This window comes from Megalobrama amblycephala, linkage group LG16 (genome assembly GCF_018812025.1).
Source record: "Megalobrama amblycephala isolate DHTTF-2021 linkage group LG16, ASM1881202v1, whole genome shotgun sequence".
Taxonomy (NCBI): Eukaryota; Metazoa; Chordata; class Actinopteri; order Cypriniformes; family Xenocyprididae; genus Megalobrama; species Megalobrama amblycephala.
In genome coordinates this window covers 34,545,246-34,567,009 of record NC_063059.1, presented here as the reverse complement: position 1 = coordinate 34,567,009, position 21,764 = coordinate 34,545,246, and the positions used below count along the sequence as shown (strand labels likewise).

The window sequence follows — 21,764 nt, the reverse complement described above, 5'->3', positions numbered from 1 at the left end:
ATATTGTATCTTAGTTTAAAGAGACAAATTCAGACTATGTGGAAGCCTGATGCAATCTGATCACATGTTTGCTTACACTTCCTCTTTATTTCTTTGTGTGATTTTTATGTATGCTAAAGACCAGGCTTTATTCTCTCATTTCTGATCTGACTTTTATCGGTTAAAATGCCCTTAAAAGGAATTGATTTGAGTCTGTCTTCGAACGAAACTTGCTGTAGTCCAATAGGCGTGCGAATTTGTGCATCTTTAAGACATGCGACTGCAGGGCCTCTTCCTGTGGTTTGCACCATGTGGCCTAAAAAGTGTTAAAAGGCGACAACTTCTTTCTCTTTTCTCTGTTGTTTCCGGGATCCAGTTGGCAGAGAACTGGTAAGTCACTGCTCTTCGGTTTAATCTAAAATATTGGATGAATATTACTATTTAAACTTGGGTTAAATGATACAAGATTATAAACTGCTTGACGTGATTGTGAATAGAATTAGATGAATTTGCTACAATTAAAAAATAATGAAAAAATCAAAAAATGCACACTCATTTTTATTTTTACGCATTTATTTGTACTAGTACTTTTGAATAGCAATACCAAAATGTAATAGTCAGTTTCAAAGGTTCACACTGAATTCATTTCACATTAAATACATGTATATTTTTGTTATAGAAAGCAGCAAAACTGGAGGTATTATACAATATACTGTTGTAGATTAGTTCATTACACATGTAATATTGCATTTTTACCTATATAGTCATTGTTTTAAACTCCTTTATGGTTTACAGTGATTCACTATGAACAAATGAAGTTGATGCAGCTGAACATCCAACCGTATTTAAACATGATTTGACATGATTTAATTTCTTACAGATTGAACAAATAGCTGTAAAATGAACATTTGGAGCACATGGGGATAAGAGGAAGCATGTAACGATTGAGAAGAGGCGGGAACTTCAGAGGTACAGTGCAGTCACTCATAAAGTAGACAGCACTACTAAAGGTCTCTACACAGTGTAGTGTTTCCTACTTTATGGATGAGTGTACTGTTGGCTGCGATGGAGCTGCAGAGATGCTGAATATGAATGTCCCATTTGTGAAATGTTAATAAAGATTGTGTTTCATGACTGATTGTGACGCGGCAAAAGTGAAAGTGTATGCACAATAACTTGTATAGACAACTGTGAAATGGGAAACTAAGAAATAAAATGAAGAGAAACTGCGTATTTATGTGTGAAGTTCTTCAGATAACACGGATGAACGATATTACAAAAATAGCTTAAATCATATAAAGACATCAGTAGTGAAAAGAAGATACGCTTACTTATAAAGTAAAAAACGATAATTATTAAATTACCATTATCAGTAATTTAAGGCTATAATACACTAGCTGCTTTGTATTATTCAGAAATTATTTGAGCTATATGCTGAGGGAAGGTTGAATGCGTTAAGGGGGTGCATACAATACAGCCATTTACTGTACATTACAGGAAAAAAGACACTTTATATGGGAACAGAAAAACAAAAAACAATACTGGAGCTGAATTCAGTAAAGTGGGTTAGAATCAATCTGAGGTCACTCTTCTGTTCCTGATTTATGATTGCTCTTTTCATTCAATCCCAAGGCAGCGGTTGCAAGAAGTTCGATGGCACAAGACCTCGATAACCATGTAGATCCCCCTGGATCAATAAAACATTCATTCTTTAACTCATGATCTTTAAAAAAAAAAAAAAAAAAAAAAAAATATATATATATATATATATATATATATATATATATATATATATATATATATATATATATATATATATATATTTTAAATAATTTTACAAATAAAAAATAATACATATAGTTGGAGTCATAATACTCACATAATAAAATCCATCACTGTCCATTTCCCCAAAAACATATATAATGTCTCCTGCACGAAAGGGAAGCTCATCCTAAAGAAGAAAACAACCAAAATACACCGATTTAAAATTATATTTGATAATTTAAGATTCATTCATGTGGTATTTTATTAAAAAAAAGGACAAATAAATAGCTAGGATGTTGTCCTGATTATTATTTGATAAATAAATAAATAATATTCCAGACTTGTTATATTGATATAATATTTTCATATTAAAAAATAGCAATAATAATGGAATATTATTAGATAATAGTTTAAATATTTTAATATATATATATATATATATATATATATATATATATATATATATATATATATATATATATATATATATATAAAATAAAATAAATATCAAAATATTTTAACAATTACATTATTTTATTATCAAAATATTTTAACAATTAAATATTTTATATTTTATTATTATTATTTTTTAAATAAATCACACACACACATACACACACACACACACACACACGTTGGGGACATGGGGACTTTCCATAGACATAATGATTGTTATACTGTACAAACTGTATTTTCTATCTCCTAACCCTAAACCTACCCATCACAGAAAACTTTCTGCATTTTTATATTTTCAAAAAACATTATTCTGTATGATTTATAAGTTGTTTTTCTCATGTTGACCAAAAAATGGCCCCATAAGGACAAGGATTTCAGATATTGCCATCTTTGTGGGGACATTTTGTCCTCATAATGTAGGGTTTACCAGGACCACACACACACACATGTTGGGGACATGGGGACTTTCCATAGACATAATGATTTTTATATTGAACAAACCGTATATTCTACCTCTAACCATAACCCTACCACTAAACCTACTCATTACAGAAAACGTTCTGCATTTTTACATTTTCAAAAAACATTATTCTGTATGATTTATAAGCTGTCTTCCACATAGGGGACCAAAAAAATGGCCCCACAAGGCAAAGGATTTCAGATATTGCCATCTTTGTGGGGACATTTTGTCCTCATAACGGGTTTACCGGGACCACACACACAAATACTGTATGTACAATTAATATTCAGAGCACATGGATATATATATAAGTTACTATTTTTTACAATAATTAATGGATGTCAGGGAATCAAACAAAAAGAAAATGCAATCACCTCAATATCCACGTTTGGAGAACTTTCCCAAGGGTCATAATCAAATATGGCCACCATCCTGTGGACCTTCGCTCCATCCGGCACACTAGAAGTTTCACTGGGTGCTAATATTAATAGTACAAAGTATCCATGAATCAATCAATAAATCCATATTAGTTTAATACTTTTAATAATTATGTCGATAGTTTTACCAAATAAAAATAAAGAATACTTGCCTATAGAAGGCGTCTCCTCTGGTAAATACCCCTGCTGGAACAGACGAAGTTTAAGCTCTCCGTCTTCCACGGGAATCTCAGATACCATGTTGCTTGGCACAAAACCAAAGCGACCACCAGTCTCCCCACTATAGAAGCCGTCAGCATCTTTATCTCCATATACCTACAAGAGAACATATCCCACTGACTCTGAGGCTTCCCATCACAACATGAGTTAAGCAGAAATGATCGGAAGGTGATGCATTTGTGACTGATTGTGAATAAAGATTAAAAAAAAAAAAAAAACATTTTTACTTTAATGATCTGTCCTTGATCAAAAGGCAGTTCCTCCTCCATTGTTTCAGGGTTTGGTGACATCACCGCAGGGTTGTATGAGAACAAAGCCACAAAGAGGCGCACATCCGGCTCATACATTTCCCTCTCTGATTCCCACCTCTCTATATCTTCTGGTGTAGCAACCCTAAGACCATCTGGATATAGATAGACATCCAGCCCAATCATTCCAGTCTTCTTCCTCTATGCCTGTGACTGTCCGTCTGAAGTCCCCTCAGTAGGCAGACAGGTGGTTATCAAACACCCATATGCTCCCTATAGCTTTAGTGTTAAGAGAGGTAAACAAGATAATCTGCCTGAGACTAATCCTCTTGGAGGAAATGGATCAGTTTTACTTGAAACGTCCCCAACTGCAAACCTGAAACGTCAAAGTCCTTTTCGTTTTTTTTTTAAAGATAGTCTACAGAATTCTTTAGTGAATGAACAAAATTCATATTACAGTGAGAAAGGACAGACTTGAAGCACTGAGGAAAAGGAATAAGACTCTGGCATTGGATTTGGCCCAGTCCTGCTGCTCACAGCCATGCCGATTAGCTGAGCCATCCGTTCTGCACTGTGCCAAGTAGAGCTAGCTGTTAACCGCATTATCGCCAAGGAAGTAACCCAGCATGTCCTTTTCACCTTTTCAGGACAATCCTTTGTGAACAAAAAAAAAAAATGGTTTGCATGGACCTACCTAAGGGGAACCAAAAAATATTGTGGAGATATTCTATAAACCAGATGCTATATGGTTATAGAAAAAAAACTTGATTCACAGTTCTACTGTTGACTGGTAAGGTAAAACAGCACCTGTTCTATTCTTTTCTATTCTATTCTATTCTGGAATTTCCTGTTTTATTACCCTATTCTATTCTATTCTATTCTATTCTATTCTATTCTTGAATTTCCTGTTTTTATTAACATATTCTATTCTATTCTATTCTATTCTATTCTATTCTGGAATTTCCTGGTTGTAATTACCTTATTCCTAACACTTACATATTCTATTCTATTATAAACTATTCTGTTCTGGAATGTCATATATGTAATTACCATATCCATATCACTTCTATATTCTATTCTATTCTATTTTATTCTATTCTGGAATTTCATATATGTAATTACCATATTCATGTCACTTCCATATTCTATTCTATTCTATTCTATTCTATTCTGGAATTTTCTATGTGTAATTACCTCATTCCTGACACATATTCTATTCTATTCTATTATTCTATTCTGGAATTTCCTATTTGTAATTACCATATCACTGACACTTCAATATTCCATTCTATTCTATTCTATTCTATTCTATTCTATTCTATTCTATTCTGGAATTTCATATATGTAATTACCATATTCATGTCACTTCCATATTCTACTCTATTCTATTCTGGAATTTTCTATGTGTAATTACCTCATTCCTGACACATATTCTATTCTATTCTATTCTATTCTATTCTATTATTCTATTCTGGAATTTCCTGTTTTTATTACCTTATTCTGTTCTATTCTATTCTATTCTATTCTGGAATTTCCTGCTTGTAATTACCTTATTCCTAACACTTACATATTCTATTCTATTCTATTCTATTCTATTCTATTCTATTCTGGAATTTCCTATTTGTAATTACCATATCACTGACACTTCAATATTCTATTCTATTCTGTTCTGTTCTATTCTATTCTATTCTATTCTATTCTATTCTGGAATTTCATATATGTAATTACCATATTCATGTCAATTCCATATTCTATTCTATTCTATTCTATTCTATTCTGGAATTTCCTATTTGTAATTATCATATTCCTGACATTTCCATATTCTATTCTATTCTATTCTATTCTATTCTGGAATTTCCTGTTTGTAATTACCTTATTTCTGACACATACATATTCTATTCTATTCTATTCTATTCTATTCTATTCTATTCTATTCTATAATTGTCTGTTGTAGCCATTTATGACACTTCCAAATTCTATTCTATTCTATTCTGAAATGTCCTATTTGTAATTGCCATTTCACTGACACTTCCATATTCTAATCTATTCCATTCTACAATTTCATATTTGTAATTACCATGATCATGACACTCCCATATTCTATTCTGTTCTATTCTATTCTGGAATTTTCCATTTGTAATTATCATATTCTGGCACTTATTTAAGTGACTATGTATGGTTGTTCCATATTTTGGCCAGCTTTATCTGTGATACTTTTCAATTACCTACTTATAGAGAACAATGATTAAAAAATGACTTCATAAAGAGAATGCTAAAGATGAGTTAAACTTTGTGCCAAATTCCCCAGGTTACAAATAGACCCAGTCTCCCCTATTTAAGGGATAAAAATTACACCCATTTTGTAAAATGACCCATATGAAGAACCAAGTTGTTTGTCTGTTCCATCGGTCTAATATATCTATAACCTTTCTGGGCATAGACAAAACATGAGACACATATCCCAAATTTTATCATAATTGTGTCATCCCCAAAATCCTCCACTCCATACAGGAGGGGTGCTAGAAATGGTAATAGGGGGTGACTCATTCTCCCATATTGCATTTGTTCTTAGAAGACCTCTAATATGCCATCATCATCACTGCTGATATGTGGCCTCTTGATTCCCATATAAGGACTATTACATCATGAGTGAGGCACCTGTATGGCAAGCCATTTTAACATTTATTCTTTAAAAATAAAGATTTTCTATTTTACATTAGTAGTTAGTAGCATCTACTGATTGTTTTACTAGTACTTATTTATTAGACAAATACCTATTTATATACACTAGTATATATATCAACTGTTACTAGTAGCATTTCTGCTGATGTTTTATATGTAACATTTCTGTAGTTGCTTTACGTGTCATATGCAATGACTAATCAAAATTTTTACTTCATAGTTGTTACTAGTTCGTATTGCTATCTTCTAGTAAGATTTAAAATGTGACTAGTAACAACTGGAATTCACATTAGTGTCCAATAGTTAATAGTGTCTATCAAATTAGTACTAGATAAATTTGTTACTGCTGGAATAGGTGCCAGAAACAACTGAAATACAAACTAATCAGAAGTGAATAATGACATCTGAGCAGTACCGCTGCTCCCTAAATGCAGAATTTGTGTAGAGCACAAATTGTCAGTGGGGCACCATCTCTCTCTCTCTCTCACTCTAAAAAAAAATTAAATTCTATATTAATTTTAATCACAACAACATAGATATAAAAACATAAATATAAATATTTAAAATAGTTACTTGTCATTATTGTACAAGTACTAGTATGTAGCAAATAATCAGAGAACTCAATAAATAGGCCTATAAACCAGCGATGACGTTTTTGTGGGCGGAGCCTACCTGGTGGCAGAAAACGACAGTTCTACGGAACAAACGCGGCGACACTTTCGTTTTTTTTTTTTCGTAAGTAGAATAGGGAAGGCGTAGAACATTCAGCGTAAGCATTTTGAAGAATGCGGAAACGGGAAGTACGTTCAAGGCAATATTTTGTGTTTAAAAAGCATAAACGGTTGTATTTTATATTTGAAAATGACAGATCGTTTCACTAGATAAGACCCTTATTCCTCGTCTGGTATCGTTTAAAGCCATTTGAAGCTGCACTGAAACTGTAATTTTGACCTTCAACCGTTTGGAGGCCATTGAAATCCACTATAAGGAGAATAATCCTGGAATGTTTTCATCAAAAACTTTAATTTATTTTCGACTGACGAAAGAAAGACATGAACTTCTTGGATGACATGGGGGTGAGTAAATTATCAGGAAAAGTTTTACTGTACTTACATTTATGTATGTGAAATTTAGCAAAAATTAAAATTACATTTATAATATAGTATTCTTTTCTTTTATTTGGGGGGATATTTACGGAAGAGGATTTGGGCCAAGCAATAATAAAAAAATAAAACCATCTCGAGATTAAAGTTGTTAAATTTCGAGAAAAAAATTTGTTCTCATAATCTAACAACTTTTTTCTCAACATTTTATCTCGACTTTTTTCTCGAAATTTAACGAGTTTTTTCTCCTAATTTAACGAGTTTATTCTCAACATTTTATCTCAACCTTTTTCTCGAAATTTAACAAGTTTTTTTCTCGTAATTTAACGAGTTTATTCTCAACATTTTATCTCGACTTATTTCTCAAAATTTAATGAGTTTTTTCTCGTAATTTAACGAGCTTATTCTCAACATTTTATCTCGACTTTTTTCTTGAAATTTAACGAGTTTTTTCTCGTAATTTAACAAGTTTATTCTCAACATTTTATTTCGACTTTTTTCTCTAAATTTAACAACTTTAATCTCGAGATGGTTTTACTTTTTTATTATTGCTTGGCCCTAATCCTCTTCCGTAGATATTAGTAAAACCAAATATAACATTTTCTAAACACAAAGAAAAAGTGGAGTTCAATAAATCTAGACAAATCTTTCCAAAATTTAAAAAAAATAAATAAATGTCCAAACAGCTTGCCATAGCACCCACGTTTATAGAACCCTGACGTAGCCCTCCAGCGCGTGAGGAGGGGCGAGGGTGGCCCGTCGGCACGAGCGCAGACAGCAAGGAACAGCTGCAGAGAAGCTCTCGTTCATTGAATTACACCGCATAGCTCATACAATATTACTGTTTCCTCCCCAAAAAACAAATAATATCGTCCAAACCATAACCATCCAAAATGGTTGACCGCGAGCAGCTGGTTCAAAAAGCCAGGCTGGCTGAACAGGCAGAGAGATATGATGATATGGCAGCAGCCATGAAATCGGTAAGTCATTCTTTTAATATACCCTTGGGGTTTTATTCTTTTGATAGTTTAGTTTGACCAACAATCGCTAAACCAATCAGTCTGTCTATCTATCTATCTATCTATCTATCTATCTATCTATCTATCTATCTATCTATCTATCTATCTATCTATCTATCTATCTATCTATCTATCTATCTATCTATCTAATTTGGTGAAATAATTGTCTTATTATGTATAACCTACTATAAATTCGATGCATTTGGACAAAAAGGGGTAATGTTGAATGATCACATGGGTGAAGTGACAGTTAAATATCGCATGTAGCCTAACGAAAGTCTTTCATATGCTGTCGTATAATAATTTTGGGGTGTTGATCTATGATAAATCAATGCTTTATTATTGAGAGTGCAGTGGATCGGGTGTAGACTGTCTGGATCTTGGGCGGTGCCTCCTGTCTTACCCGAGCCCACACTCAAATGAATGAGACGACACATGACAAATGTATAAAGATATGTTTCAACATCGCTTTCAGCGTTAATGGAAAAAAATCAATATATTGCACTTTATTCTTTTTTAAATCGTTGCTTTGCGTAACATACTGTATATTCATAGTCATAAACGCAGTGTATAGGCTAGTATTTGAATTTACACTAGAAATAGGCGTTTTGTCATTCCTGTTCACAAGCATAGTGCATTGTCATTAATACATCAGATGTTCATTTTCCATCATCAGCAAGCATATATAAATTCCAGCTGCCTTTGTTTTTTTCTCACACATCCTAATAATTTAGTTATGTCTTCCAATATTCATTTTCTACACATGGCAGTTGTTAAGATATTTCCTCTAAACCAACGTTAGAGGCAGCAGCATTCCTTCCAGAATCTTCCATCCTTGTCATATTGCAGTAATTCAGTAAGGTCCATGATTCCTTCTTGCTTTAAACCCACAGATTTATATAGTACTAAAGGAAACATATATCTCGTCTATAGTGCTTATTCATAGTAAATGTTATTTCTGTTCAATATTTTAACAGTGTTTGAGGGGTTAGCACACTGTAATGAAATCATTAAAGGCCTTAGGGCTTCTCGAGGGGGGTGGGTGGAGGGTGAAGCAAACATCTGCATCTTAAGCTCTAACGCTTCTTCACGTCAGCATCCTGACTATATTCCCATCCGAGTGAGCGCATTTAGGAGACTCTAGTCTTACATAGGCTTATGGAGATTAAGGAGCACCCCTCCGTTTCTGCTTTGTCAAGTGTTGACATCACGCTTTTTTTCTGGAGGGGTGTCATCTAGCATCTCTTTTATTTCTTGAGTGATTGAATGTTTCTTACCCATGGCAATACGTTTCAGACTTAATTACAAATGACATATAGATGCATCTCTTTACTTTATGTCCTCAAAAGAAAGATTTCCAAACAGAAAATAGACATTACAGTGCAAAATCTACTAGACGTGTTAGTACTCAATAGCAGTGTTTTACATAAAATAGTCTACCAAAATGTTCAATAAGTGCACTGATCGAAAAGTAGCAAAGATCTCTATTTTTTACCGCCATATTACCGTGATCTAAATCCCAAATGATTGTTAAAAGCAAGGTTCTCATCCTTTGAAGGATTGTTTTGTACAATTTTAGCTTCATGGATCTGTGGAGGAGATTTAAAACTCTAAAGTTACTTCGGCCCCATGGATAAAAGCCCATTTAGCCACAGAGCTGATGGGAAAGTGCCCACAGGCCTCCATTATCTTGATGCATTCAGCCAAAGAGATGTGCAGCAATAGGCCGAGCTTAAAACTTCACATCGGAGTAAGATCATCCGGCTTTTTACTTAAAATTTGTGAACGACTTCCTTATGTGTAAATATTTGCATCCGATTGCAACACGGCTACCAAGATAACAAGGTTACCCCGTCACCCACCACAACTATCCGTTACTATCCGTCTCCGAGAGGAATGCCAAATCTGTGTTGCGCAGAACTTGTGTACCCAGACATAAATAGCTATAAGTTTGTTGTTTCCTTTTTAAATAAAACCCTTTCATATCCTCCTGCCTGTGTTTCGCTATGAGTCTCGTCTTCCTGTCCTACCAGTGTTCCTGTTTTCTGCTCTGATCTTTATTGAAGCTGTCTTTGAATTCAATTCTTTTTATACTCCGAGGGAATAATTTTAGCTGAAATCTAAAATCAGAAACCTTGATCTGAGGCACAAAGTGTTTAATTGCTCATGGGTACATGCATACAGTTCCTTCATCATTACACAAAACACATTACAAACATATATTATGTAAGTGCACCACAAAGAGGTTCTGACATTGGGACCTAAAAGGAGGTCTGTAGTTGAAATTAATGAAAAATACTCAATCAGACTCGTTTAACATACGTAATATGTTTGTCTCAGTTTGGCAAGAGAAAAGGTCAGAGAGAAGGCCACCGTAACACATGAACTGCCACACAGAGATCGTGTTAACTTACACTGCAGCTGCCCTGAGGGGTATGTGGGTACATTTCGCCTCCCGCCCCTGCCCCCTATCCTCACCCTGCCCCCACTCTCAGCTGAAGTGATTTCACCTCTAGTGCATTGTGTAGCGCTAGCGCTCCGTCATCTCACTAGATAGAGTTGGACTACTGTACAAAATGAGACTATTGCCATGGAAACTGCACTTGGCATATAGCTTGAGCTCATGGCAGCACAATGCATTCAGCTGATGAAGCTCTGTGTGGATATTATCATTATGCAACTGAAAAATGAAGCATTGTACATTTATTTTTATGTCAAAGTTGCGATCGTCTTTTCTTACATTTTCCGACGCATATAGGAGTGAAACGGCTTCTTGAATGAGAAGAAATGTAGGGCAGGACTTGGTTTTGTCAATGGAAAACTGATTAGATTCTATTGGTCGATCTCATTTGAGTGAAAGGTTGTCCCGCCCTTGTGCCATTAAACACATCATTGGAAGAGAAAAGATGTCTCTGCAAGAGGGAGGGGGAGTTATTTTGATTAAAGATTATGAGGACACATGAATTAAAAAAATTATGATGTGCATGGATATATCATTTATAATTAACACTGCAATGCTCCATAAAAAACAAGAATTGTCTATTTTGATTTCATTGTAAACTTAACCCTTTAATGCATGAATCTTTCACCAATCATTATTACATATTTGGGTCTTTAGCGACACAGATCTCTGCCTGTTACAATAATATAAAACTCTCCTGATATTAGAGTTACAATTACAGAAGAATAAAATAAAGCATATTTTGTTACCTTTTGGAGCTTGGAAGGGTTCAGTTTGAGCAGATGTTTTATACCATCATCACTTTCCTTCACTTTCACCATCACTTTCAGAGCTCAATTCCCAGTAAATTCAGCATCTGGCTCATATTCGCAATCTCAAACTAATTCTCAAAACTATCATTTTCAACATCTTCAAAATCAATATTTTGATCGCTGACAGCTTCTTCACCAGAGTGAGTGAAAGTGACACTAATATTTGATTTTTGAACAGTAAATCGCTGAGCCGTTTCGAGTTTTGCTGATGATACTTCCTATTCTTTTGTTTTCTGCCTGCGGCAACTGTGAGTGAAACGTCACTTCATCATTGTGTATCAGACATTGCCACCTTGTGGAATAAAGGTGATTTGCACTTATTCAATTATTGTTGTGCAGAAAAAAATATACTCACACTATTGAATGGGAAAACAGGCATTCTTTTATCATTTTATTTTATTTTTTTCTTGTTATACTGTTTATGATGAATTGATTGAGGAATACTAAGAACTGAGATTGATGTCTAACTTTAAAAATGAATGAGGAGGACGTCCCGGGTCACTAAAGACCCGAGGTATGCGTTTAAGGGTTCATGTAAATTTGCTCAAAAGCGTATCTGTAATTACCTTGTTGGATGTTGTACGTCTCTTTCCTCAAACGGCGTTCTATTTGCCTCCTTCGTAGGTAACCGAGCTGAACGAGGCCTTGTCCAACGAAGAGAGGAACCTGTTGTCGGTCGCCTACAAGAACGTGGTAGGCGCTCGCCGCTCGTCCTGGAGGGTCATCTCCAGCATCGAGCAGAAGACCTCCGCGGATGGCAACGAGAAGAAGATCGAGATGGTGAGGGCCTACCGCGAGAAGATTGAGAAGGAGCTCGAGGCCGTGTGCCAGGACGTGCTCAACCTGTTGGATAACTTCCTGATCAAGAACTGCAGCGACACCCAGCACGAGAGCAAGGTCTTCTACCTGAAGATGAAGGGAGACTATTACCGTTACTTAGCCGAGGTGGCCACAGGCGAGAAGCGCTCCACCGTGGTGGAATCCTCCGAGAAGGCCTACAACGAGGCTCACGAGATCAGCAAAGAGCACATGCAGCCCACTCACCCCATCCGGCTGGGATTGGCCCTCAACTACTCGGTCTTCTACTACGAGATCCAGAACGCTCCGGAGCAGGCCTGTCATCTGGCCAAGACGGCCTTCGACGACGCCATCGCCGAGCTCGACACCCTCAATGAGGACTCCTACAAAGACTCAACCCTCATCATGCAGCTCCTCCGAGACAACTTAACACTGTGGACGAGTGACCAGCAAGACGATGAGGGTGGGGAAGGCAACAATTAAAAGTAGAAAACCTCTCTATCTAGTTACATAAAAATGGCTGGTGGACTTTGGCAGCAGCTTTTGCCATGGTTTCCTCTGCAGCAGCAGTTCTTTATTTTTCCACGAGTTTAAAGAAAAAAATATCAAGGGTCGTAAAGGGGGGGCTGAAGTCCTAGTTTGAATATATACAGAAATATATATAGTTGAATGGGCCTCCCTCTTCTTGGTTCTCTTTGACATTTGCCAAAACCACTGAAATGTCAGTCAATCAGCCGGAAGCGGTGGTTGTTGGTTGGGAATGGCAGCCTCACACTGGCATATGGACTGATGTATTTCAAAGGGATGCTGCTTATTTATGTTTTGGGTAGTAGAAATGCATTTCAAAAGAGGGTTAGGTGGTGTTCGAAGGATAGAAATAGTATTAAATGGTTCCAGTATTAGTCACGAGTTGATCTGTTCGAATCATCTTGTTTGCGCTCGATTAATTGAACTGGAAAGCAATTCAGTTCGCTATTAGATGGAAGTGCAGTGAATGAAATTGTGTTCTTTGAATGCACCAAAACAGATTTCAGTCATTGTCATATAATCATAATAATCAGTCTGATACTACTGGAACCATTCACTTTTTGAAGGACAGAGACTGATCTGGATGGAAAAAAAGAAAAGATAAAAAAATAAATAAATAAAAAAAATAGGACAAATATTGCAGCTTCAAAGTTTGTGGTTTACTTCTGTGTTTAATTTATTTTTGCACTTGCCAAGTATACTGTTTTGTCAGTGTAAGATAATTACAACGATACTATCAATGATTCAATATTGTGCATGCTGGTGATGTATTTATACAATAGCTTGACTTTATTAACTTATATCTTGGATGTTATGTATTCCTATAATTGAAGAGTAAACTGGCTTCTTATTGTTTATTTATAATTTATCAGTTTTCGTTTTGATTTGCTATTCCAAAATTGTGATTGTTAACAATAAATCGATCTGTTATGGGCGTTGCCGTTGTGACATGGAATGTTTTTTCTTTAGCTAGGCTGATTTTTGAAAAACACTACTGATCACTTAAATGTACCGGTGTTTTTCTTGGTAAATTGTAACCATGACATTGTTAAGCAATGTTTTGCTCTCTGAACAATATATGAGTGCTCTTCTTGTCATATTATGCACATTGAACGTGTGGTTTAAACAAGTGACGTTACCGAATCAGTGTTTTCCGTGACCGATTCAGAACATGGACCATAAATTGTCTTTGGCAGTATTTTTTAAAATTCATTTATTTGCCTTTTTTCCTTTCAATATTTTTTTTTTTTTACTTTTAGCTGTATCCTGAGTGACAATATCTTGAATGTGAATAACTATGTAGCAGTTGCACAAGAGCCAAAATAATTATAACAATAAAAAGACAGAAAAAAAAGAATTCAAGTAGTCATAGATGCATCATGTCAATGCTGGTTGTGTGTATTGTTCCTCTATTATTTACTCAAACCAAACAATTACTCAAAATACTGAATTACACCAAAGTCAACTTTCTATTTGCGATGTGTGCTCAAATCCAAGTCCTGTCATTTTTTTGCCTACTGTATTTGCATTCATCGCAACCAATCTAAAGTTAAGCAGCATAGTAAATGATTTAAAGGGATAGTTCACCCAAAAATTATCCCATGATTTACTCACCCTCAAGCCATCATAAGTGTATATGACTATCTTGTTTCAGACGAACACAGTCAGAGATGTATTTAAAAATATCCTGGCTCTTCTTAGCCTTATGTGTGGTAGCGAGATTTTGAAACCCTTACAAAATGCATCCATCCATCATAAAAGTAATCCACACGGCCCCCCATTCACTTTCATTATAAAGCTTGGAAGAGTATGATGGATGGATGTATTTTTGGGCTTCAAAATCTCGCCCCCCATTCACTTTCATTATAAAGCTTGGAAGAGTATGATGGATGGATGGATGGATGGATGCATTTTTTGGGCTTCAAAATCTCACCCCCCATTCACATTCATTATAAAGCTTGGAAGAGTATGATGGATGGATGCATTTTTTGGCCTTCAAAATCTCGCTCCCCATTCTCTTCCATTATAAAGCTTGGAAGAGTATGATGGATGGATGGATGGATGGATGGATGGATGGATGGATGGATGGATGCATTTTTTGGGCTTCAAAATCTCGCCCCCCATTCACATTCATTATAAAGCTTGGAAGAGTATGATGGATGGATGCATTTTTTGGCCTTCAAAATCTCGTCCCCCATTCTCTTCCATTATAAAGCTTGGAAGAGTATGATGGATGGATGGATGGATGGATGGATGGATGGATGCATTTTTTGGCCTTCAAAATCTCGCCCCCCATTCACTTTCATTATAAAGCTTGGAAGAGTATGATGGATGGATGGATGGATGCATTTTTTGGGCTTCAAAATCTCACCCCCCATTCACATTCATTATAAAGCTTGGAAGAGTATGATGGATGGATGCATTTTTTGGCCTTCAAAATCTCGCTCCCCATTCTCTTCCATTATAAAGCTTGGAAGAGTATGATGGATGGATGGATGGATGGATGGATGGATGCATTTTTTGGGCTTCAAAATCTCGCCCCCCATTCACATTCATTATAAAGCTTGGAAGAGTATGATGGATGGATGCATTTTTTGGCCTTCAAAATCTCACCCCCCCATTCTCTTCCATTATAAAGCTTGGAAGAGTATGATGGATGGATGGATGGATGGATGGATGGATGGATGCATTTTTTGGCCTTCAAAATCTCGCCCCCCATTCACTTTCATTATAAAGCTTGGAAGAGTATGATGGATGGATGGATGGATGCATTTTTTGGGCTTCAAAATCTCACCCCCCATTCACATTCATTATAAAGCTTGGAAGAGTATGATGGATGGATGCATTTTTTGGCCTTCAAAATCTCGCTCCCCATTCTCTTCCATTATAAAGCTTGGAAGAGTATGATGGATGGATGGATGGATGGATGGATGGATGCATTTTTTGGGCTTCAAAATCTCGCCCCCCATTCACATTCATTATAAAGCTTGGAAGAGTATGATGGATGGATGCATTTTTTGGCCTTCAAAATCTCGTCCCCCATTCTCTTCCATTATAAAGCTTGGAAGAGTATGATGGATGGATGGATGGATGGATGGATGGATGGATGCATTTTTTGGCCTTCAAAATCTCGCCCCCCATTCACTTTCATTATAAAGCTTGGAAGAGTATGATGGATGGATGGATGCATTTTTTGGGCTTCAAAATCTCACCCCCCATTCACATTCATTATAAAGCTTGGAAGAGTATGATGGATGGATGCATTTTTTGGCCTTCAAAATCTCGCTCCCCATTCTCTTCCATTATAAAGCTTGGAAGAGTATGATGGATGGATGGATGGATGGATGGATGGATGCATTTTTTGGCCTTCAAAATCACGCCCCCCATTCACTTCCATTATAAAGCTTGGAAGAGTATGATGGATGGATGCATTTTTTGGCCTTCAAAATCTCGCCCCCCATTCACTTTCATTACAAAGCTTGGAAGAGTATGATGGATGGGTGCATTTTTTGGGGCTTCAAAATCTCGCCCCCCATTCACTTCCATTATAAAGCTTGGAAGAGCCAGCATTTTTTTTTTCAATATATCTCAGATTGTGTTCATCTGACAGAAGAAAGTCATATACACCTAGGATAGCTTGAGGGTGAGTAAATCATGGGATAATTTTCATTTTTGGGTGAACTATGCCTTTAAAGCACAAGATTCCAACAGGTTCAAACACTGTGGTGAATCCAGACCAAATAGTTTTTCTCTGCATTGCACCTACTATCCATGATTAGTGTTCAGCACTGCATTGCAGAGCTCACCTCTCCAAACTAATAATGTGCTTGACATACAGTACGAATGTGTCTTGATAAGGACTGTATTATTGGCTTTGGTTAGAGTATGCATGCATTAAAAATGATTTGATGTTCGATGAGAGTAGACACTGCAAAGATATGGCTGACTTTCTTCCTTTGAAGGTCACATGACAAACCTGCATCATGCATGCCTTTAGACATTTCCATCTGAATTCATTATCAGCATGACTAATTATGTGAATAATTATCTCACTGATGCTAAACTCGGATGTCTTCTGATGTGTGACTGCCACATAAATTGCACCTGAAATGACACTTTCATTTCATTCATTCCATTTCCGTTGAGTTTAAATCTATTTCTTTTTCATATTGCAGAGGTAAAACAAACTTACACGCTGAATTGCTAGCTCTTTCAACATTCTGCTGCAGCCTCCTACAGCAACCCACACCCAGTAGAGCAAGAGATGAATTTCTCTGCTCAAAATGCTCCACAATAACAGCCAATTGCAGGCAGCGTGAGCTGTCATATCCACCAATCCAGTGCATGTTGCTAGGGCTGGAGAAAAAACATCCCCTTTCCCATTGGCACTGTTCAGACATCTAGAACAACCTGCAAAGAGATAAACATCAGAACATCAGAGACACCATTAAAATTCAAGGGAAACCTGTCTCCCCTCGTTCACATCGGGACTCTGTCATGTAGACAAAAGGAGCAAGCCACCATTTTCTGCTGCATTATGATCAGATGCAAGATAAAAAAACGTGTAATATTTGAACATGTTTGCCCTGGTTAAATTGTTCAGATAAGCTTTTTCGATTTGTCACCTCAAAATATATTTAAAGCAATATTTATTTCTATTCTATTGATGCTTAATTGATTGGACAATTGGAATAGGATGTAATACATCTGTTTCTGCCCCTCAAGGGCGTTCATATATAAAGCTTAATATGGAGAAAGAAAAGACAAGAACATTCATTAAAACATTGTACCATCTGCATAAATCCAAATGCCAAGGATTTGTGATGTGCCTCAGTCTAAGATCCCATCTGCCTATTGTAGAAATTAGTTCCAAATCAATAACAGAACATGCCGAGATACGTACTACAATAAAATCCGCTGGTAAATGAATTGTGACTTCATTTCACTGTAGGCCACAATTAGCGTTTGAATATTTCACACTTCAGATGAGATAATGATCTTAATTTTTTACTAATGCAGCAAATATGATCAGATATGAGATTACAGTAACAGTTTTACAGCTATCATGTTTTTGCTGAGCAAATAAGAAATTAATTCAAATAAAAAGGGGAATTTTAGGTTTACGCTTACATTCAGTTTTTTTGTAACAGCCTTTACATCGAAGCATTGAAATAAAGTGAAGTGTCTCTGAATAGTCTAGAGGGAATAGGGGCCACAACACTTCCACTGTTCTTTCATTATGTAACAAGACTATAAAGAGCACTTACTGATGGTTTTGACCTCTCCATCCACGTTTTTTTTACAAACTTTCTGCCTGAAAAGATTATTTATAACATCTAGGGCTGCTAACGAAAATTCAACAATAACCTGGAATTAATGCTGTACCAGCCTTATGACACTGCGGTTTTCTGAATTTTCACAAATTTTCCATGGCCCCCATAATATTTTGTTGTATGAATATCTGAATATGCAATATATCAAAAGAACAGAGCCACTGCTTTAAAGAAAGAAAGGGAACAAAATCTTCATGCACATTTTTAACAACACTTGAATATGCGTAATTTCATTAAAAAAAAGCAACATTTTAAACAAAAAGCTGAGAAAAATGCATCTTTTTCAAAAAATACAATGTGCATAAGCAATGCTTCTAGCGATTGTTTCTGCTCCTTTTTTGCACGTGTTTTGATCCGGAGATTCTGTACTCTTTCAGAAGTTGTGTAATAGTGCCCCCTTCTGTATAACAGTGAAAACACATTCAGGTAATGACACATAAAGAATTCGCTGTTTAAGGACTACAACAAACAGCTGGTACAACAAGCTTCTTCCCGGGTTAGTGACATCCCTAACTCTAAAATTTACATAAACCCTGCCCCCATGCAACAAAGGGGGTGAGACCATGTTGGGCTGCTTTATGCTGGGTTCACACCGAACGCGTCTGGGGTGTCAAATTCGCGCCAGACGCGTCTAGTTGGACGCTTGAACATTTTAAAGTCAGACGCTTCAGACGCGCGTCAAATTCGCTCTATTCGCGCGTCTAAACAAAGTGTGTTCAGATGCGAATTGGCGTCATGGGAGGGGCTTCCATCTCTTTCTGCACAGATCCTCTGAATAAACACATCATCTCGTCAGTTGGAAACTAGTAGCGGCAATTTAACTCGGTTATGCCGGCCGGCTTTTGCTAGCTAGCAGGTGGGCTATATCAACGGCTAAAATCATGCAAAGCGTTTTACAACTAACCAGACTACCCGATTTCTTCGCTTATCCTCTTCCAGGCAAGGTCCTTTTTATTCCCGTCTCGATAAAAGTATCATAGAGCTCAGGGTGGCCACACACAGCAACTATTAGTTTGTCCTCCATCTTTGTTCTGGTCTCCACCACTGATCACGTCATAAACACGCTAATACCAAAGCAGAGTCCCTGATTGGTTAACACGCCGCGAATTTTCGCCAAAGTTCAGATTTTTCAACTCGGGCGTCTAACTCTCAATTCGCGCGTCAGACGCATTCAGGCGCGTGAACGCTCAATTCGCGCCGCTCAATTCGCGCGTCAACCGCCGATTCGCGCCGCAGGACGCGCGTTTACATTGACTTAACATGTAAATTAGACGCCCCAGACGCGTTCGGTGTGAACGCAGCATCAGAGAAGAGAAAGAGTTGTTGTGTTGAGCAGGGGCGTAAATTTCATCTGACAGTAGGGGGGGACAATAAACATAAAATTTCTTAAGAGCAATTTTTGAAGGGGACACAAATAACACGGCCAAAATTTTACTTATAAAGAATATATGTAATGTTACACAGAAGAAAACCTACTATTATTAGTGTAGCATGGAGACTGCCATTATGCTCATTGTTTCTCTTTGGTTCAATGAAAAAACTGACTAAATTGGCCAAAATATTCTTCAAAATCTTATATATATATATATATATATATATATATATATATATATATATATATATATATATATATATATATATATTTATTTTTTTTTTTTGAAGTTGTTTACAACAAAGTCACCAAAATACGATGAATACCAAAGTCCCTTTTAGTCTTTGTGAATACACACTGAGCATAACCGAACACACAACAGTAAATCTATTAGCCTTATTACAGTTCACATATTCTTATCACAATGTTAATTGTTGTTGGTGTGGGTGACTTATCTTATAATATCCAACAAGCTATGGTAAACAAGCTAGGTAACATTATAATCGCTAAAATAGCGGACTCACGGGAAAATAAAATAATCAGTTATCTTTTTTGTTGTTATGACTAATTACTCAGCACCGTCAGCATTAAAAAGAAAATAATCACTTCATCCGACGTTTTTGAATAAAATAGCCTTGAGAGCCGACTTACTGGAACTCATCTGTCTGTAGAACTGTTCTCTCCCGCCGGCGCCGCCGGACTTCTACAGAATCTCCACACACGCGAGTGTGACGTGCGCGGTGGACTAAACCACTGTGAGGCAAGGGAGGGGTGACTCAAAATGTTTCTAAACTTAAAACGCCCGTTTGCGTTTGTATTGCTTCACTACTTACATAATTATTTGAAGTTTATATAATTTATGTACAATACTTAGCGTGGTTATTAATTATATATTTTTGTGGGGGGACAGCACTCAGATAGGGGGGGTCCTGACCCCCCTGTCCCCCCTGTCCCCCCCGCGATTTACGCCCCTGGTGTTGAGTATCAGAGCCATGCCGTCATTTTACGTCGGACTGTTTCACAAACGATGGTTAATTCAACGCTGGATTTGCACAAAAGATTAACATGATGGCAACATAAATTTATCCACTAACCATTCAGAAACGTCCAGTTGCATTCTAAAAGTTGTAACTTCTTCCTGAGTCTCTCCATCAGTGTCCAACTCCGGTTTGAACAATGTAAGGCTGAACACCATTACAGACAATTGTCATTTTGGCTGCGTGAGATTCTCCAGCTTTGATGTCGTTGAGAAACCGAAGCGCGAGCTGTTAAAGCTCCGCCCTCTTCTGGAAAGCGGGCCAGGAGCAGCCACTCATTTGCATTTAAAATGCCCAAATAGAGGCAAATTTGACAAGCTATAATAAATGATCTGTGGGGTATTTTGAGCTGAACCCTCACAGACACATTCTGGAGACACCAGAGACTTATATTACATCTTGTATGATAGCTTTTGAACGGGGTCTTTTGTGTAAAATCAGTTATTATTTTGACTGATTTTGGAAGAAGTCTTTATGTAAACTTCTTTTATGTGAGATAGCTTATTTTAAAATAGCAGTAAATAAAAACAAAATGATCTCTTTTTAAAATTAAGATTTTCCGAGGGTAAACTTATGACCTCAACTAAATTACTTTTGGGGCAATAAAGTTTATTTTTTGAAAAAAAAAAAAAAAAAAGCTTTTGAAATTAATAAAAAAAAAAACAATGAATTATGATTTTAATTAAGATAATGATGCCCCACCGAGTTTTCAAAGTCACCCAATCCTAGGTGTACACTCCTGAAATGTATACTCTAGTCTTACAAAGTCAACAAAAGTAAAGTATGATACTTAACCTTAGGTTAAGTGTACACTAATTAAAATATATAGTGCACACCAGGAAAATATGACAGCAGGTAATCACATGAATGCCATATGTTAGGTGAGTAAATTTGTAACCTGAATATTTACAAAGTGAACTGTGTCATTTGACTGCTGTCAAGCGTCACTGAGGAAGAAATTGAAATCAATTTAAAATGCAGTCAGATCACTATCAAGTGGCTGGGAATGTGAGTTATGTAATATAGGACACCCTGTTCATGCTCTCTGATCTGAAT

The 21,764-nt window shown here is 36.4% G+C and overlaps 2 protein-coding genes and 1 long non-coding RNA gene across 4 annotated transcripts; 2 read left to right on the top strand and 1 right to left on the bottom strand.

Annotated features, from left to right (window-relative positions):
• Positions 1 to 1,212, top strand: LOC125248813. Its single transcript, XR_007180387.1, has 2 exons — positions 1 to 369; positions 860 to 1,212. It is a non-coding gene; the product is annotated as an uncharacterized LOC125248813 (long non-coding RNA).
• A 143-nt stretch (positions 1,213 to 1,355) lies between these two features.
• si:ch211-105f12.2 (RIMS-binding protein 2-like) lies at positions 1,356 to 20,803 on the bottom strand. 2 transcript variants are annotated; one of them, XM_048160936.1, is made up of 6 exons: positions 20,323 to 20,803; positions 17,159 to 17,376; positions 3,249 to 3,411; positions 3,034 to 3,137; positions 1,859 to 1,930; positions 1,356 to 1,666 (listed from the first exon to the last, which is right to left on the bottom strand). In XM_048160936.1, the coding sequence occupies exons 1-6, from the start codon at positions 20,330 to 20,332 to the stop codon at positions 1,601 to 1,603; spliced, it is 633 nt and encodes a 210-aa protein (XP_048016893.1). In that variant the 5' UTR covers positions 20,333 to 20,803; the 3' UTR covers positions 1,356 to 1,600. The 2 variants fall into 2 exon arrangements, with proteins under 2 accessions (XP_048016893.1, XP_048016894.1); XM_048160937.1 differs by lacking the exons at positions 17,159 to 17,376; positions 20,323 to 20,803 and adding an exon at positions 3,543 to 4,249.
• ywhag2 (3-monooxygenase/tryptophan 5-monooxygenase activation protein, gamma polypeptide 2) lies at positions 8,075 to 14,323 on the top strand. Its single transcript, XM_048160935.1, has 2 exons — positions 8,075 to 8,328; positions 12,265 to 14,323. The coding sequence occupies exons 1-2, from the start codon at positions 8,242 to 8,244 to the stop codon at positions 12,919 to 12,921; spliced, it is 744 nt and encodes a 247-aa protein (XP_048016892.1). The 5' UTR covers positions 8,075 to 8,241; the 3' UTR covers positions 12,922 to 14,323.
• Positions 20,804 to 21,764: the final 961 nt, after the last annotated feature.

Coding starts and splice junctions, on each gene's coding strand:
- ywhag2 (XM_048160935.1), top strand. CDS start 8,242: ATGGTTGACCGCGAGCAGCTGGTTCAAAAAGCCAGGCTGGCTGAACAG. Junction 8,329..12,264: donor TGGCAGCAGCCATGAAATCG/GTAAGTCATTCT, acceptor CCTCCTTCGTAG/GTAACCGAGCTGAACGAGGC.
- si:ch211-105f12.2 (XM_048160936.1), bottom strand. Junction 3,138..3,248: donor AGAGGAGACGCCTTCTATAG/GCAAGTATTCTT, acceptor TATTAATATTAG/CACCCAGTGAAACTTCTAGT. Junction 1,931..3,033: donor CTCCAAACGTGGATATTGAG/GTGATTGCATTT, acceptor TTTCTTCTTTAG/GATGAGCTTCCCTTTCGTGC.